General features: G+C 42.7%; 1 protein-coding gene across 1 annotated transcript in view; it reads right to left on the minus strand.

Annotated features, from left to right (window-relative positions):
• Nucleotides 1–20,388, minus strand: part of MAL2 (mal, T cell differentiation protein 2) — a 21,748-nt gene continuing 1,360 nt past the window's right edge. Inside the window, exons 2-4 of the mRNA XM_032467545.1 lie at nt 8,651–8,821; nt 3,732–3,887; nt 1–2,358 (exon numbers count right to left, since the gene is read on the minus strand). Of these exons, the coding sequence (XP_032323436.1) occupies nt 2,287–2,358; nt 3,732–3,887; nt 8,651–8,821 (399 nt within the window). The 3' untranslated portion in view covers nt 1–2,286. The remainder of the gene's footprint in view (nt 2,359–3,731; nt 3,888–8,650; nt 8,822–20,388) is intronic.

The raw sequence follows: 20,388 nt of genomic DNA on the forward strand, positions 1-20,388 counted from the left end.
GATTATCAAATGAATACTTTATTAGAGTCATAACACTTATAAAATAAATTTCTTTTCATCACGGAGTTACCAGATTTTAAAACCAGCCAACACTTTCTCACTTTTATGGCTAAGGTATACCCAGAAATTCTCCAATGCCATCATTTTTGTTCAAGTGTTTTGTCAGTCAGCTCACAAATCTAGATCGCAATTCATCTACAATTCTAAGTATTCACAGTTAGATGAGTTTGGGGCTTGGTTCTTAATGATCTAGAAGCAATCCATTTACAAAAGTGCCACCAAAGCAGTTTCGTGAAATCATTTCATTTAAAGCCACGAAGCATAGACCTGTTACACCTCAGAAACAAAAATAAAATCTCACAACTAAATCTAGCAGACTGACTAACAATTCCAGCCAGGATGAACTACGTACCCCTATGGCACATTTATGACGTTGTAAAATACAATTCATAACACAGGTGTAAGTGTGTGGGGTGGAGCTAGAAAAACCAAGGAAGTTGGATATCATAGAAAAGCTACAACATCAGTGTCCCGTCCTAAGACTGGTTTCCTCCTGCCGCGTATTAAACACGTCTTCTCCACATATTAAACATGTCTTTTATCTTTATAATAACATCACAAACCACACCCTAATAAGATTCTTCTTTCTAGGGGATTAGTACATAAACATCATTTGTTCACTGAGCATTGATCATGCCACTCATTCAGGATTGTTCTATGCTGCATGAAATCTAACGGTCCAGTTTACACATGGCACTTGTAGGGGATGATTCAGCCAAAAAGCAAAGGGTTGAAAGTATAAAATAACCCAAAGCCCACTTTCCCCAGAGGTAGCCCTTTCGGGGCAAGAGATAAGTATCTTGTTTGTATAGTGTGGGGGGAGGTGGTGGGAACTAACTCTAACTGGTTCTCCTCTTCAAGCCATTTTGGCACCTTTTCACAACCAGGGTCTCGGGGCAGGGGGTTAAAATACTTTTCTGTGCTATTCAGCCAGAGACAGCTTTTGTGATGGCTGTTATTTTAAAACCGATTCCGTGTTATTTGTCACCAATGCAAAACAACATAGACTATTCTGGAAACATGTGAAGACCTACACCTTTAAGTTATATTTCATATACTCCATTCAAATTTAACTCAGGAAGTCATGTAAAAGGATTAGAAGGAAAAAGTGCACTCTTCAGAGAGCTCCTATTTGGTAAAGCCTCACATATCTACACACAAGTATTCGTATATTCATGCACAGGACAAGGAGCTGCATTCTGAAGCATAAATGAACCCGAAGCAAGACATCAGGCACTAGACACTGATTCCAGGAGTGGTTAGTGGTCTCTGGGGCTCTCGCTTTAAGAATGCCAGATGAGAATTCTGCTCAGTTGTTAGAAAACCCTTAGGGTTGATTAAGCATCTAGGGTTCACGTCATAAATTACTTTTTCCCGTACCCAAGATGCTGCTTGAATTAGCTTCAAAAGCTATATGACCTTTCCAGGGTAAGTGTTTGACCATTATCCCAAAGACAATGTGATTATTGCATAACGAGGCTAAATATTATGTGGCTTGTCTAATTGGCTTTATACCTTTCAGGATCAGTTCAATAAAATAGAGAACACATAGCTGAGGTTTTACACCAGAGGTCAGCAAACTATAGCCTGCAGCCCATGGGCCAAATCCAGCCTACTGCCTGTTTCTGTAAATAAAGCTTTATTGGAACACAGCTGTCCTCACCCATTTCTGTACTGTCTGTGGCTGTTTTCATGTAGTAACAGCAGAGCTGAGTAGTTGTGACGAAGACTGCCTGGCCCACAAAACCTAAAATATTTCCCATCTGGACCTTTAGATAAAAAGAGTGCTAATCTCTGTTTCACACTAAAACAGAGTTCAGTGGGAAGCCTACTCGAAATGAGTTTTTCTTAGGGAGTTTGAGTTACCTATTAACAATAAGGTTCAGGTGACTGAGCCACTAAACACAAGAGATACCCTTTTTTCCATGAACAATAGCTGTGTATTTGATGGAGGTAAAGGGAAATTTTCTTTAAAATAAGAAGAAAAAAAAAGAGAGAGAGAGAAAGAGAGAGATATAAAACTAAAGGCCGTTTCTCGGTTTAACATCATCATAAAAAAATTCCACCCATGAGATGAACCAAAACTTATACTTAGATCCTCTACATAGACTAAACAAATTACTTTTGGAACGTTGTCCCATCTGGACAAAATGGTATCCAAGTTGATCAGACATAAAAAGCACACAAATGAAACTAACACACAGAATTTTCAGTGTCTCAGGAGTGTTATGGTCGCCATCTTCGTAAAGCCAGACCCAAACTGCAACCATAACAAGCTGTCGTCACAAAGGCAAAAATCTAAGAAAAAAAGAGACAAAAATTCACATTAGATTTATAAGAAAACAGTTGTCCTAAGAAACAGCTGTCTGAAGACTGACCAACCTACCTAAAGATACTTCATCAGCTATTGAAAATGGTTTATATTCATCTCTTTTCTGATGATTTTATCTCCTCAGATCATTAACCCTTCTCTTAAACATTCTAGCCCCTAATAATTTTCTCATCTGTAGACCCATCTTTGGATTGAACATTTGTTCACATACTGGACTCACTTGTTAAGTATCAGTGAATCCCCTAACGTATTCAAAACCTTATGATGAGATGTCTGTTCAGACAGTGATTTCACAGCCAAGCAAAGTGCAACTCTCAGGACTTGACGATGTGTCAAGTCATTTCTGCGACAATGGAAAGTGACTCTAGAGTTGAACAGAGAAAACCCACAGAAATGTGTCATCAGGTTGGTGTGGGAGATAGTCCTCAAGTCTGCACTTAGCTCTGAATTACTGTTCTTTGTATTCAACAAGGGTTTCTTTAGCACTACCTGTGTGTACATCTGCAGATTTGGCACACACAGGCAAATGACAGGTACTGTCCTCAGTCTTTTGGGGTTTATAATCCATAGAAAACTACAAAAGCAATTAAATATTATGATGTAGTGCAGGGATCCTTTAGCAGGAAGCAATAGCTCTGAGAAGGAATACTGCATTCACCTACAGAACACTTTCACAGCGTAATTACCATTCTGCTATTTTCCCCACCCTTCTTCTGCTGGCTGTCTCTCTGATACATCTCTGATCTAGACACTGTTCGCTGAATGAGAAAGACCACTTTTGATACCTCTTATTAGTGCAGAGGAATTTTCCCCTCTCTCTAAGTCATGTTGAAATAAAAAGAAAAGTGAGGGACACAATATAATGGCACAAATGAATGGGTTGTACATTTAAGTGTCACTAAAACTCAGAAACTAAAGATTTACTTCTATTGGAGTGTTTGGATGAAAGGCAGAGCTTGAAGCACGTAACGCTTCACTAAGGCGGCTTCACTTACAGAGGAAGGGAAGAACAAATCTTCCTAACCATGGCTGAAGTTACAAGAGGTAAAAAGCACAAGTAATTCTTTTCACTTGTAGTAAGCTTGGTTGTGCAAGGCTAACCACTTCCACTGGCTGGCTATAATCTTACATGAATGTCAATCTCATCCTGGTTATTTTCATCATCCATAGCCCTAGGGGTAATAATAGTACTTTGCTCATAAGGTTATTGTACAGACAAATAGCCATTATATGTTTCAGGCTAATGGCTATTATTAAAGAAAAGTACTGTTGCCCGAGGAGTTTCTTGGCGACCTCAATGTGGGGGCAGGGAGTGCGGGGAAACTCATCAGACGCTTACTGTGGCTGCTACGTTTATGTTGTACTGGTTATCACTCAAGAGCGGCTGCACAGCCACGGTCGTATTACAATGCAGGTCGTGCAGGGACGTGGCTGCTGCTTCCAGTAAAAAGGCTCCAAAGTAGAAGACAAACACTGTAAAGTGGTAAGCAAAATCCTGGAAGAGGATGAGAAAGAGAGACATCCACAATTAAAAACAGTAAGCTTTTTTTTTTTTTTTCTGTTTCTTATTTGAAGTGAAGTTTAAGTTCAGGAAAATGAGAACATTTAATGAGACAGTCTTTAACTACATTTGCCATTTATTTTGGCTCCCTTAGTAACGCTGGGCTGTTAGAATCCCAATGAAAATCAACCGACCTGTTGTAATTGGCACAGTGGCAAACCTCCTGATACACTGAATTTTCTAATAAAACATATGATTTCGGTTTAGATTAAGGCTCCATAGACTTCCTGTCCTTAAAATCCAAGTAAAATAGCATTTAAACTACATCTTGTTAGAGTTATTATATAATAACTGTACTATCGTTGTATATTATGTAGTTATATAATAATATACACATTTTATAATTGAGTATTTTGTTTTTGAGCAATTATTATTTTCATCCATTAGACTGTCATCCCTTACACTGAAGGATACAGAAGACCTATGAAATCACTGAATCCAATACCATATCTCCCGTATGCTAAAGAACAGAACAAATAATGTATCATATACTTCTACAAAAAGTAGAGGGACTTTTCATACAAATCTCAATTGTTATTAAGTTATTTCATCTGTTGCTGGCACTAACATGACACACAGAGAATTCACATCATCTTACCTGAGTTAATATACCAACAACACACTGCTGTGTATTTTGCTAACAGCTCCTATACCAGGTACTTGACATTCATCGTTATTCACCCTTACAACTGCCACCCATTACCTCCATTTTGCAAACAAGTGATTTCTTCTTTCTCTCTCTCTTTTTTTTTTTTAAAGTTAAGTGATTGTCTCAAAGCCACAAAAAGATGAACTTTTGAAGGGAGAACTCAAACCCACAGAGGTCTATCTGCTTCCAAAGTCCACGTTCCTTCCTCTCTCTCGAACTGTCTGTTATTGATACAGTAATTTACATAAAAAAAGAACACTGCATGGCCTTCATAAATGCCCATTCAGCAAGTAAAACTGTCCAGAGGAATTGTTATTATGCCTAGAATTAAGGGTGTGTGCACAAAGGTCTTCCACCAATTTTACTCATTGTTTTAGACAATGTGAGTTATTTATTCTAAGCCAGAGGTTCTCAAGGGCTGGCATGTATCAAAAGCACCTGGAAAGCTTGTTAATACACAGACTGCTCAGCCCCAACCCCAGCGTTTCTGACTGTATGTCTGGGTGGAGCCTGAGAATCTGCATTCCTAACAAGTTCCCAGGTGCTGCTGGTGCTGCCGGGCAGGGACCACACTTTGGAACCACCTGCCCAAAGCCCTTGGCACCTCCCCATTAGCAGATGACCCCATCCATTTCTGAGTCTCCTTCACATACTCCTGCTTTTCTGTCAGTCTTCCCAACACCCAGACAGCCCAGAATGTGGCTCACTCATCTTGACCTCTAGTAAACTCAGCTCAAGAATAGCTTGAATTTTTTTCTGCCACAAGTGGCTATCTCCCACATTATCTTGAGCCCATGTTTTGCTTCCCAGTTCAAGGTCAGACTTTCACTAACAAGTTTTTTTTTTTTTTTTTAAAGCTACTCTGTATATAGGGGGAATCCTGCTTTATACAATGGCAGCATGAAAAAGGGATAATAGCTACTTTGGGCTTTAGTTTTCTCATTTGTAAAAATGGGGACAACAATAATTTTCCATAAGGTCCAATAAGTGAATCAACGTGTGGACAGAAAACATAGCGCAGGATGTTAACAATGTTAAGTGATGTCCATACTTTGCAAATGATCACACATGTGCCAGCTACACTTTTGGGGGAATGAAGAGCATCATATTTAACTGGACATGACTCTTTTTTTTTTTTTTGTATCTTTTATTTTTCTAACATATATCTTTCCTTAATACTCCACCTCTCAAAAAAACAAAAACAAACATGGCATCTCTTGTTTAAAGTTAGGTGAAATGGTATTATTGCCTCTCCATACAAAAACAATAAAGAAAAACCATCTCAAAATCAGAATCTGCTTCTTTCCTCAAATTCAAAGAGGGCAAGTTTTTAGTACATGTTATTACATATTATATTTTTATTTCACCACTCACACCAAAGCTAGAAATCCTGGGGGGAGAGAGGGAAGTAAAAAGAAAAGACAAAAAAAAAAAGCTTGGGAAAAAATACTGAAGACATCAGACATGAATGTTAATTTAATCTCATGATCAATAAAACTAGAAGTTATACATATTGTAGTTAATATCCCACAACAAATACATCTAGAAAATAAATTCTTTATCAAAATGTACTCTTCCTTCCTTTCATGCATGACATACAGAAGACATTAAACTGTTATCGTGGGAGAAACGATGATTTTTTTGGGCAATTAATGTCTAACAATTCCAGAATGCAGCAATTAAGAATTGCTACCATCTGGTGACAACTCCATGATATTCATGGCTCAAAAATCATCCTGGCTGAGAGTGTGCAAGATATATTACAAAACCTATCAGAAGCAACCACGTGGTCAAAAAATGACTCAGTGTGTAGAAAATCACAAAAGAAGAGGCAAAAAATAAGGAGCCCTTTCTAAATACTACAGTAAGCATAAAGGAAATTCCTTGAAGGCAGGAGACGGCTCTTCGAAAGTATGTCCTCCATATGAGGAGACCATGCAGTAACAACCACTGGACTGTGTCCTGTGTTTTGCTATCACCATTTTTTCCCTCAGGAAAAGTGGACTGCTCCAGCCAGAAAACCATAAGATAAACTTTGCAGGTGACCTATAGAACACCCCAGTAGGACTTTCCAATTTCAATTGTCCTTTTCATGAAGTGGTTTACGTTAACCTTCCCCTCGCCCCCAAAGAAACCCCCAAATCTCTTACGTTTTCATGTCTGAACATCAGGTATGATGCTACAAGCTGGGAGGAAACACAAATTTAGAAAACCTAATAAATTAATAAGGTTTTCTCCTCAGTACCAAAGATAAGACTCAAGGTAAGCAAAAGGAAAAAGGATGATATGGACCTATGTCTAATGAACGCAGGAGTGACACTGGAAAAACATTTAAACATCGGTAAGGCATGCACATCAACCAATCAGAAAGAATGCCGAGCATGGCAGGATCCTGGAGACGCACTGCTATACATATTGACTCTTTAGGTACTGGGCTGTTAGGTGGTCCAGGAAGGTCCCAAAGAAAGAGCCAGGGTGATGGGGAGCACAGCTCTTAGGAAGAGGCAGGAGGCTGGGGACACGATTATGTATTAACGGGGACCAAAGCACCAGGAGGGCTGCACTACTGGTACATACTGGCCGGATACCATCTTCAAGCCTGGTACTAAGAGAATCTGGTGCACTTTACCAACATTAGGGATGGACTGATTCATTCACACTTTATTATGAGAAAGTCAGGCATTTAGCAAGAAGAGATTAAGTATCTATATATAACTTAAGCAGGGAATCTTTCATCTTCATCACTTCAACTATTAGAAATATTTTCTCACTGTTAATGAGAAATCAAGGCAAAAATGTAGAAACACATTGTATCAGCAACCTAAGAAATGGAAAGAGTTTCAAAGTTTCAAACTGCAAGCCTCAGCATGTTTAAGGTATTATGATGATTACTGATCCCTTTCTACAAATCAGGCACAAAGTTAAGCACGTTATAATACATGGACTCCATTATTCCTTAACAGCATCCAGTGAGGTTGGCATTACTATTACCCTTGGGCAGAGAAAGAAAGGAAAGGAGGGTCAATATTCTGCCCAAGGCTACATGGTTACCAAGCACACCTGACTATTCTCAAGGCCTGTGCACGGTTATAGCCACTGCACCGCACCTCCTCCCGAGCATCACACTGACCCATGCCATTTGCCCCGGGCTGATCGAATGGGCAGCCACACTCACTAGGTGTCACTGCCTATCACATTTGGGATGATGGTTCCTGATATGCTCTGTAAATCAGACAAGAACAAATATTTTCCTTGCGGCTGAATAGAATGCTACCACACTTGAAAGGAACATACATAAAGCCTGACTGAAAAAGGTCTGATTTAAGTTTCTAACCACCAACGTGTGAAGGAAACCTAATGACGGCTGTCCACCACAGACTGGCACACGTGCTCCACAGGCCTCTCTGAGACAGTCCCAGAGGAGGACTAACCACCAGCATGAAAGATGCTCCCTATATTATACAGGTAAAAGGGAAAGTAAGTTGACCCAATTTCATGGCGTCACAATTATAAAATCTGTGTTGATGGCAAATTCATTTCTTAAAACTTATCAGTTCTTGCTAATCTAACACAGGCATTGAAAATGAGTGCAGAATGTCCCCTTTTCTTTACTAAGTATTTAGAGAGCGAGAATATAGAGCTCCTTGTTTTCTGAAAAGCATAAAAACACTTAATATCTGAAGCAGGAATTGATGGAAAACTTCAGGATCTATGTCACAGCATCCATCTCCCAAAGGCATCTGTTCGATAGTTCAATAACTGTAATGCCATTCATTTGTCTTATGGAATAAAACAGTCTTTGTGGAAAGGTCGTCTGACTCGTGAAGGACGACGGAGAGGCTGCTCCGCTCCGTCCACACAGGGGCTGCCCGCCCTGGGCCCCGGCTGCCCGGCGAGGCCGGCCACGCGGCCGCGTACTGGCACCTGCGCGCGGACCTCTTCTCTCCCGCCGGCGGCAGCGGACAGAACAGGGGGTCGGGCATTTCGGCACAGAATGAGAGATTTCTGTTTCTCACATTTTCCTGAAAGAGACTTAAAAATCTCCTACCAGGAAGTTCCAGTTGGCATTGATCTGAGTCACCACGCCAGACAGGAACACGCCCAGGAAGAGGAGGGAACAGACGAAAGCTGTCACGGACACGAACATGACCCATCCTTGCAGGAGAGGTAGAGGGACGTTGGAGGAGGCGACCAAGATCCACACGAGCCCCCCGAACACCTGAAGGCAGAAAGAAAGACGGCCATAGGTTTGGGCAGCAGAACTGAACATGCCTGGATGAGCCCCACCGCCGCCTCTGCTCCTCCCCAGCCAGGCCCGGCCCGGGTTCCCGCCATCCCGCCGTCCCGTCTTCTCCGTCGTGACTCCGGCGCCTTCTCGCAGGGGTAAGCCAGTGCGGCCACTCTCGGTCCCCTCCTGGGCTGACTCCACACCCGCTTCTGCACCTGCCTTCCTGCTGGACTCTCGTCCTTAGTCCATGAGCAGGCCCTGCCTTCTTTCACTAGCTAAAAAGACTTCCCCCTGCCTCTCTAACTGCTGCCCTAAGGATTTTCCTTCTCAGCCAACCACCTGTACAAATTGAGCTCTGCTGGCTCTCCACTTCCTCTCATTGTCACTCTGCAATCCACCATACACTGCTCCTGCTCTCACCGCGTCACAGACAGGTTAGCAGCAAAGATCGGCCATAACTTGCTAAGTTGTCACGCTTCATGGCCATGTTTCTGTCCCCATCATGACCCACTTGCACAGGTGAGATTAGCACCTATATACAGAATAGCTGTAACTGTTGTGCGTGATAGCAGACAACAAAACCTTCCATCTTTTACTGATACTCCTATGTGCTGGGCGTGGGGCTAGGTGCTTCGGATCTAATTTTCAGTAAATACCTACCGTCAGGCACTGTGCTGGCTGCTAGGAATAAAATGGTGAACAGTGGTCTCGGCCGTCACAGAATTCAGTCTCTTATAGGAAAGAGAAAATTAAGCGAGTGACTGAAATGCTGCTTCACACATGTCACGACTGGGCAGATACTGGACACTGGAAGCCCACACAGTGAGTGCTCTAAATCCAGGTCTGAAAAGTCAGGAAATACTCCCTACAAGCAACAACCCAAGGGACAGGGCTAGGGGGAGTGGCGGAGGGCAAGAAGGCTGTTCCAGGGCAGAGGGGGCAGTCTTGAGATGATCTGAGGCGGTGGGGCCAACAGACAGCCTGGCAGAGCTGAAGAGCAGAGCTCGCGTGACAGGTGCCACATGGAGAAAGGTCAGAGGTCCGAGCAGAGACTGAGCTGAGGGTCCTGAAGGGCAGGTCAAGGAGATGAACATCACCCAAGGGCAATGAGAGGCCACAGATCACCCCGAGCAGGAACGAACCCGATCAGATTTATATTTAGAAGTTTCCTTCCAGCTAGCACATGACAATGGGCTGGAGGGGAGAGGATGGGAGGCTGGGGGACCACACAGGAGACTATTACAATAACAGAGCGCAAACTGGACTCCGGGCGCTGAGGACACAGAGAAGTGAGTGCATCAGAGAGATTTCCAAGTAGATGTGATAGCGGTTGGTGACTGATCAGATGTGGGACAAGACAGTGAAAAAGCAGATTAGGGAAATGGCTGGGGCAACCAGAAGAGAGTGGGAAAACACAGAAGTGGTCAGGGGGTGAAGACAGTTAGTTTTATGAATCTACCAACAGCCACATTCCTGGTCCTTTATAAACTGATCTCTCTTTTCCAGACTTGTCTCTTGCCACAAAGCCCCTCACATCTTACATTATATGGAAAAACATTAAGACTCCAAAGATCAAGCTCTTTCACACCTGAGTGGCCTGATACACACTGGCCCAGAATTTCATTCCCTCCCCATGTGTATCTGAGGAACTCCCACGGATAGATCATCCTGAATAGTAGTACACCGTCCAAAAGGTCCTTCCTGAGTTCCACCCCATGCTCAGGCCCCGCTCAGCCCTCTGAGCAAGCTTCCTACTGTGGATGCATTACACTGATGAGAAACATTGTTACTGAAAGCCCCTGCACACTGCCTTATACTCTCTGTATCCCTTCTCATTTATTCATCCACATAATCATTCTCTCCAAGCTCTCACTCAGGCACTGTGCTACACTGGGCAACACAAAAGCCTCGGTTACACACTTGTCCTGGAGACACCTCCAGGCAAGTGGGAATCAATCCCCTCCCCAGGTAATATCATAGAAGCAGGTACATCTGGCATGTAGAAGGCTCTCATATATTTGCTTAGTGAACAAATGAACTCTTAGTTCCCATATGAGAACAGTTGGAGCGCCAAATATTAAAAACCAATAATCAGATGCATCTTGCTTCTTAAGTATCTGGATAATATCCAAATTGCACAAGTCCCTAAAAGTTAAAAATACAAGTATTAATTTCAGTTTCTAAGAAAAAGCCCAGTCATAAATTCATTTGAAAAATATTTTAGAAAGCGTAATAAATTATCAGCTGACCAATAATAATGAAAATACCAGTCTAGTAAATTGATAACAGTGGTGGTATATCTCAAGTCTTAATTCCAAATCAAAAATTAACAATCAACTGAGAAAGCTGTATGAGTAAATCTAAATCATGAATATTAATGCATATTACAAAATTTAACCGCAACTTTATTAGTAGCTACAAAAGAATCGATGTTCCTGGTAAAAGATTCTCTACTCTTTCATACAGTTTAATACATACTTGAAGGTGATAAGATTATCTGTTTTTTTTCCTTTTTTTCTCAGCCTTTTCTTCTTGGTAGACTTTTCTTACTCTCTCACCACAAATAACCTTTGAATAATCTTAAAAGTTACTTTAAATACTGCTTAAGAAATATACATCATTATTAAATATCTGTTAATAATATTCAAGAATCATTCACTGAGGCTGTCGGGGCCAGTATGAACAACTGACCACTGTTTATTAGGGACAGGTAGACTCAGATGGAGAAGCGTAATTATATGACATAGAGATTGGGATAATTTGATGCCTCAGAAGAAGAGGCTATAAGATCCCTTGGAATTAAACATAACATGTAATAAACCTGGACTGGACTTCAAACTGGCCAGCCTCAAATCTGCTGCCAGGCACTGCAGAAGGACACCAAGGTGGGTGGGGGGAGTGGAGCAAGGTTCTGTTTCCAGGAGCTCTAAATAAGGGAGAAACAGACACCATCAAATCTGACTCAGGAGCAGATTGTGGTGAGCGCTATAAAAAGAGCTCAGCACAGTGTGCTCGGGGAGCCTGGGAGCGGGGAGAAGAAGTGGAAGGGGAGGATCTAGAAGGTGGGCAGGGGACGCAGACTTTGAAGCAGGCTTTCAAGGCAGACGACGGATATGACAGCCGATGCTAGTATGAAACGGGAGAGAGGAACTGTTCTTGTCTTATCAAAACTACAGCCCTTCCCAGACCTCAAAGGCTTGGAAAGGGAACTAAATGTGTGTACGGTAATAAGACAGATTCATCTCCCCATCTGTGGTGTATGTGTCGCTGGATATGGGGTAGGGGAGGCAGGAAGGTGTGTGAATGCTTCCCCTTTACATAAACACACACACACACACACTACATAATTAGATAAGAGATTCTGTGAAGTCCAGATACAAGCCCTGCTCACCACAGTAGCTTTGGAGATAGAGGACGGGCCAGGGAACAGAATTCAGCCCACTCTGGAGACCTGCCCTCCTCACTGCAGGACTGTCCCGTCGATGAATGGGTCCCAAGGGAGAAACAGTTACTTCTCCTTACTCCATGATAAGCTACCTTTTCTCCTGAGGTTTCCTATCTGGCTCCAACTTTAAAAATTGAGCTTTTAATAACATTACCAATGCTTAGCATACACCCTTCACCTAATTCTGGATGCGAGTAAGCTCAGAGTATTTACCAGACATGTTGTAATGACCCGCACCCCTGTTCAGTAGAAGTGACTGTGGAGGGAGCCTTGTTTTTAGAGGTGAAAAGCTGAGCACAAAAATAGTTAAAATCCGAGGGAGAACAGTTGATAAAGTTTTGTAGCAACTCCTCTGCAGAAGGTGGAATGCCTGCTCACCCGGGGTGTTTGCAACGCAGATCTGAACCCCCATTCTGACCCCTTGTCTGTCATGGCCTTCCACAGCTCTCTGGTGTCCTTAAAAGTCTGATGATTACACACAAAACTCCCAAATGCTCCACCTCTTGAAATTTTTTTCAGGAACTAAGACAAGGCTCACGACTTTGAGTTACAAGCTCTGACAAAAAGACAATCCGACTTGCAGGTAACGCAAAGGCACACATTTCTTCCAGGAGACTTCAGGCTTCCCCTGCGACTCAGGGACCCTCAGTAACGGAGCTCAAACACCGTTGTGCATGGCACACACCTCCAGGGCTCAAATATACCCTGAGTTGCAGTGATCACGTTGCTACCCATTCCTGAGCCCACGGGTCTCCTTGGTGGCTGACCGTCCACTCACCACTGCAGTCTGACTCCTGCAGGCCAGGAGGGTGTGACTTGGCTGAAGCCTTCCCATAAGAAAACCATGGGAGCAGTGGTCCACACAGCACACCAAACTGAACCGTCAGAGTTGGAGCTAAGGCATGTTTTCACTAGAAACTGTGGACTGGCCAAGACCCAGAACCCCGCGGGAAACCATGGCAGCCGGTAAGCAGGGCTGGCTGCACGCGTGGATCACAGACTCCTCCACCTGTCTCCTACTTGGATGGTCTTCCTGTGTCCCCAAAGAATCCCTTTTGTAAACACCCTTTTTCTTTTCAAATGTCACCTATTTCCTAATAGCCTGCTTTTAAATGTGCCCTCCGACATCATAGCAAGTAATTTCCAAGCCAATTTGACACCTCATCTTAGTATACTCTTACAATTCACCAAGTAAACAGGCCAGTTCCTACTCTGACCTGTTTTCAGCCAATGTTTGGAGTGAGAACAGGGAAAGCTGGAGATATAAAGGGCTGGTGAGATTGGCTTTAAGGAGAATAGTTCACTATTTAGAACTTTCTGTATATGATACAATCCTCTCTTTCCGGTTCTCCTACTATTTACATGTTGCGCGTTTCATCACTTTATATCAGTGAGGATGAACGAACCAGTAAGCCTAGAGGAAAAGAAGAGTCTCCCAGTCTGCCTTCTAGAGTTAGTTTGAGCAAAAGGTTGAAGCCAATCAGGATAACAGAAATATTAGCCAGCATTTATCAAGCCCTTGTGTTCCAGGCACTGTTCTAAGGGTTTTATTTGTACCAATTTAATCCTCACAAACACTGAGAGATAATTACTATTATTATTCCCATTCTACAGATAAGTTGACTGAGGTAGAGAGCCACTAATAACTTGCTCTAAGTTATACAGTTGATAAATGTTAGACTAGGGATTTGAACCTGGCAATTGACTTCCAGAGCTTAGGCCCTTAACAGGGTGCTACTTTGTCTTCATCAAAGTTTACAGTTAATTCTAGAATGGGGTTTCTATCATTTCGCCATGGATTGGCTTGGGGCGGAGATGGGGTTGATTCTCCAAAATTATATCAAATTGATATATAAATGCATATATTTTCTGAGGGCACAATCTACCATGTCCATCAGAATCACAAAGGGGTTTGTGGTTCTTCAAAAGTTCAGAATACCTTAACTTCTTGATAATCTCTCCTATTTTAATGGATGCTGACTTACTGGGCACCTGCAAATGAAAGAATATGCTTAAAGATTGTTTCATATGTTCAGACTATTTATCTCCTAGTGAATAGATTACCTACTTACAACTCCATTTTATATACAACTTGTATTCCAAAGGATGTTTTTAAGTGAGAACATACTTCAGTCAACAGATACAATAGGTGACTGATGTGTTTACAGGGTGGTCCATAAAACTGTAAGCTCATTTACAACGTGACTGCAGTCCAGTGGGTACAGCACTGGTGAACACTGCTGCCTGCCTCTCCAGGCTCACCATCCCCCCTGTGATGCTCCTTTCTCTCTCTCTGCATGCCAGCCTCTGTCCCTCATCCCCTGCACGGAGTCCATTACACTGGTCCATGCTTCTGCCTAGCATGCTGTCATCAGAATTTTTGCCAGATAACTAAACTCCAGTACCATGTCTTCCAGAAAGATGTTTCTGGCTAGGTGCTATCTCTTGGTGCTTCCATGGTTACTGGTTCATGTATCCTCTGTAGTGCTTACAACAACTGGCTTGAAATCATGGGTTCACATGCCTGTTTTGCCCACGGGATTATGAGGTCAGAGTTGGCAACACTGCCTTAAAATCTCTGTATGCTCAGAACCCAGGTCAGCATTCTGTACAGAAGATGCTCAATTGCCTTCTCCTTGAAATTAAACTCACCAGTGTGTGTGATCAGTGGCTCTAGAAGAAAATACTTCAGAAGTGCAGCTTGAGATGCTAGGGACACACGGCTGTCTGGAGCCTGGCTCATCCTTGGTACATGGTGGGTGTTCAAAAATAGGCATGAAGACTAGAGAAGCAGGAACACGTACTTCTCATTTTCCAAGTTATTACTGACAACACCCACCACCTAGTACAAGATCTTAGGAGACTAGAGTGGAAAGTTATGGGGAAGCTGGCACCTTTTGAAAGCTAGTTCACGACACCTTTGTCCATCTTCTTTTCAATTCTTCTTCCGTTGGGCCCCAAACTTGTTCACTCTACCTACTCGACCACAGTTGCCTCTGGAACCTGTGATCAGGGTAGTGCTCATCTTGTGCCTGCCCCCCCCCCACCCCCCCGGCTCTCCTCCATCAGTCCCATCTGCCTTCTCACCACGCTGATTTCCAGCCAAACGGCTCTGGACTAGCCCTGGTACATTTCTGAATTAGGGGCACATGCTGTCAAGGTGGTTTTTTTGTTTTTTGTTTTTTTGTTTTTTTGGTTTTTTTGGTTTGGTTTTAATCAGCAAAAGAAAACAAGACAAATTCTAGGACATAAGGAGAAATGACATGTACAGAAAAGGCCCATATACAAAATATACTGATGCAAATGAAGTTTTGCTGTTTAGATTTACATATGAAAGCTTTCAAAATATGTTTGAGGATGCTATAAAGAATTATACTTTTTCCTTGCCCATCTGACCCAAACTTCCACTTCAGCTTCTTCAATAGCGGATACTAACCCTAAAGTGGAAAGCACTTATTACAGGAAAGGAGTGTGTTCCGGCCCCTTTTTATTTTTATTCATAATGTCCCTTGATTCTTAAAATCCTCTTTTCATGTTTGTAGGTAACCAGTTGGGTTAAAAAAGTGCATGCATGCCAGTGCTTCATCAGCAAGGACTGTACAAGTCATCACCTCTTTTCTTTTTTTTCACCTCCCTCCTTCTGAAAGCTATTATACAAAAGTTAGGAATGTCATCTATGGTGACTATGAAAGGGCATGGCCCTTTTCATGTAAAACAGGACACAGGAAATTCAGGTCAAACTATAAACGCCTGGAGAAGCATCCCGGCATGTTAAGAGTTGGGCAGGACTTACGAGGGACACTCCAAAGCTGCCCTTCTCCACTCCAGTCAGTTTCTCTAGAATATTTTCACACACTGTTCCCTCTGACCTACAGAACAATCACACAGCGTCTGTTAAGCATTGCACGTGCGTGAGATTGGGTCCGCCAGCCTGGTTCCCGTCCCCGTCATCACACAGTCTTTCCTACTTGGTGGTATCAACACAGATATGCCCCGTCCACGGCTCCTGCCACCAGGTACAACATTTCTATCGGGCTCCACAAGACAAATCTCCTCTCCTTAACCTTTTCCTTTGGGGTTTGAGGTCAAGGTTTTCAGCAACTTGGTTTAAAGTTTTCCATATTTCAGTTCTTCATATCTCTTACGGGGCTGCCGGTCAGGGCAAACGACTGCTGAAAATAATCTTTGGCAGGGGTATCATTTTGGTTTTTTCCCCTTATGAAGTTTTAAAGACTCTTTGCACATGGATGGAGATTTTTAACCCAGGAGCTAAGGGAAAAAAAATCTTACTTATAGAATGAAAACCCCTTTAAAGCAGGGAAACATACCCAAGGACAGCCCTTGTTCACTACTACAGACACACAACACCCCTCTGTGACCAAAATCTATTTTCTGGGCAAGAAGAGAAAACTCTATACAGCTGAATGTTTACGTGTTAGTCCATCTACCGTCAAAGCTGTGGGTTGAAAATAACCTGAAATCCTTTCCATTGATTTATCTGCATGACTGCACATGTCTGCTCCACAGCCCCTCCCTCCCCATCATCCTTTCATCAACATTTTGTTTTTCTGGCATAATTCTTCCGTGTTACATCTTCTATTTAAGTTTGGTCTAAGGGCATTTCAGGCCATGTCAAGCTTACATACTCGGCCGACCTTCTAAAATCCTGTCTGGGTCTCGTCTTTTCTGCTTCTGCCCTTTGTCCTGCTTCTGGTCCTCATCACCCCTCAGCCAAACTCCTGAAAGCAGCCCTATAGCTGACCTCCCTGCCTCCCACCCCTCTGCTTTATAACCCGACTTCACTACTCCAAGACGTCTAAACCACCAGTCTGATCAAGTTTATCCTTGTCCCTCAGCAGTTCCCTATCTCAGACAGAATAAATGCTACGCCCCGGCCTATCATTTCTCAGCAAACACACCTCGAAGTCCTTTTTCCTCCTCTTGCCACCTTCCCATGAGTCATATAAAACACACACATACATAGGCCAATGACTGCCAGAACATTCATGCCCTGGTCTTTCTTGTCCCTGGCGTTTGCACGTGCCCTTGTTTCTACCTGGAATTCTCTTTCCCACGTTTCCTGTTTATTGAACCCCTACTCATCATTTCAAGCTAAACTCAAGTGTCATCAACCCCTTAGAGCTGCCTGTCCCGCCTCCCTAGTGGCCAGATGGACACTACCCTGTTTTTCAGTAATACTTTTCATAAGCTAATTTTATCACTTCAAAAGCAGCACTGTAATTCTTTCTTGGCTTTATACTTCACTGTACAGGAATTTATTTTAAGGGCAGGCGCTACATTAATTACCCTATTCCCAGGGCATAAAATAAGGCCTGATGCATAGCAAGTTCTTAACTATTTGCTGAATCAATGAAAATTACTGTGGCATCCAAAATACTGTAGTTAGAAGCATGTGAATGAGAGTCCTAGACTAACTCCCATAAAGAGAAATGTGAAGGAATATCTTGGGGAATGTAGACGGTTTCCTAAACCCTGAAACCATGAAACACACTGAATTCAATAATGACCTTGATTCTTTCCCATGTCTATTACTGTTAGTTCTGATCTTCTTGTGCATTATACATAACAAGCCCATTGAGGACGAGGACCTGAAATAGCTTGTTCAGCCCAATAGCACAGATGCTCCAATGTCATTTTCTTATAGACAGACCTGCCTGGAAAATGCTTCAGCTGTAGTTCACTTTCCATAGTTGCGTCTTTCTTCCCTGAATGGCAGTAACTTTTGTGCATATCCCCTCAACGAGGTTATAAACTCTTTCAGGTGAGGCAGGGTCTAAACATCTTTCTTCCCAGGTGGGTGTCTTGCACACAATAGCTATTCCATAAACACCTGATGAATGATTTAGAAAACATTAATTCAGGACATACTGAAAGATTCTGAAAGTGATAACTTTTGACGGTGATGTTTTCCATCTTACACTAAAAGGCTCCACTTTGCAAATCTAACTTAGTATTAAATTCTTCGTGGCCAGCACACCTTGGTAAGTATAGCTGAATGCAAAAACCAAAGGGCAGACAACTTAGGTATGTAGGAATCTCAAAAAACCACACCACGAGTGTGAAGTTGCAATAGTCTCTACCTAGGAAGCCAGTGCTATAAATCGGTTCATACCTGGTGCTTTGAGGCTGGCACTATTTGTACCTTTTGAATTGTCTCCCTAACAAATGTCCTACACTTGAGAGATTATGAACGTGGTACAGTAAGGAGAACTGAGATTTAAATCTTTGAGCAAAGCTGCTGATCAGTGTGAGAGAAGAACTCTTGAGATCGTGGCTTCATTAGCTTAGTCAACTATTGACAGCCCAGTCCATCTTCATCAGATGCAGTTTTAATGCGTTCAGTTTTAAATGGCAATAGGATATACACAAAGAAATCACAAAGACAAGTGGACCCAGGAGAAAGTCAAAATTAAGGAGTCTGGACATATTCAGAAACGCTGGCAGAGGCCAAAATAAGGGGTCCCCAGGAAGGAGATCACCTTGAGTTTAGAACTGCTTCTGGTGAATTCTCATGTTTATAGGGTGAGAAATTTCTGAAGAAGAACCATGGGAGACTGAATAATGTAAAGAGTTCAGAAAATTAGACGGCAATTAAGAAAGCAGGGACCAAACGTGCTTCAAAAGTGTTTGCTTCGCTCATGTCTCCGCATCTGCTCAGTGTGGACGTTCTGGGTAGAGACAAGGGTACAAGGTGGCCTCCGTCTCTGCTCTCTTAAAGCATATGATCCAACAGCTCTAAGTGGTGCAGAAGGATGAGGGCCTTCTCAGGGACAGGAGCTCTAGTTTGGCTCCTGTGTGGTTTCTTGCTTCTCTAAGGTCACTGGTTTCATTGGAATATTTTGGTCCTTTTATTTTGGGGGAGTGGGTTGGGGAAGAGGAAAGTTGCCACTCAATAGAGGTAATGGAGGCCTAAGATTTAAACCTGCCAGGAATTGTGGCCATAAAATGTGAAAAGTAAACTGAAATGGCTTTTGGAAATGATGCTGTTCTATCCAGATAAGGGTGCTAGGCGTGTTTGGGGGCTAAGAGGCCAGAAGAAATGCAAAGACAAGAGGAACGGACTGGATACATCTGTGAGACTGGGGTCTCCCCTAGAACGGGGAGTGGCAGAACTCCTAGAAGAGAGAGAGAGCTGACTTGTCCACAGAGCCCAGGAAGGCCTCCCTCGGTGGTTCCCAGTCACGACTGTACCTTAGAACCTCCTGGGATGCTTTAAAAAAAAACCTAACAAACTCTGGGTGCACCCCCAGAGATCCTGATTTAATTAGTCTGGGATCGAGGCAGTATTTTTAAAAGCTGCCCAAATAATTAAGTATAGCAAGAGTTGAGAAGTGACCCCTGGGATAGATAAATAGAGATATGGGGGTGGGAGGGAGGAAATAGAAAAAAATCACCTTCCACTTTTTCCCCTCAGATTTAGGTAGAGCTTCCAAAACTGTCACATGACCACAGGTGGTCCCTGAGATGGTATTTGACCTGATGGCACGTTGATAAGCCTTCTTCACATATAGATACATAGATGTATGTCACATATCTTCATATATACATACATACATAAATACATATGTATCTATTTGAATAAATATTAGAAAAGTATAACCAGCATATCAAATTTGAGAATTCATGTTTTTACTGCTTAGGAGAAGACTAAGGTAAGGTACTGAAGTTTAGAAACTGAATGCATTTAAGTGCACAATCTGTAAATCTTAGAACAGGTGGATATGGTAAAAACTTCTGACAGAGGTATGCAAACAATTGGAGTTTGAGGAATACGGAACTAAAGGCGCCCGGAACCCAGAAAACACTTCTTCCCAGCCTTTACTGCTCTCAACGTTTCTCCCTCTGTGAGCAGGGCACCCGCCCAAAAGGCCACCCTCTCCTTTCCTCACACAGATGCTTGTGCCTCATCCGAAGCATTCAGATGCTTCTGAGCTGGGCTCACACTCCAACCAGCCTCTTCTAGCCTCGCAGTCCTGATCCAATTACTGATGTCATAGCCTGTAAACTCACTTGTCTCCTTTCTCAGATTCAAATCTGAGCTAAACTTAACTTCGAGTGCCTTAGCATAATAGGGAAGAAAACCAACGCTCAC

This window comes from Camelus ferus, chromosome 25 (assembly GCF_009834535.1).
Source record: "Camelus ferus isolate YT-003-E chromosome 25, BCGSAC_Cfer_1.0, whole genome shotgun sequence".
NCBI lineage: Eukaryota > Metazoa > Chordata > Mammalia > Artiodactyla > Camelidae > Camelus > Camelus ferus.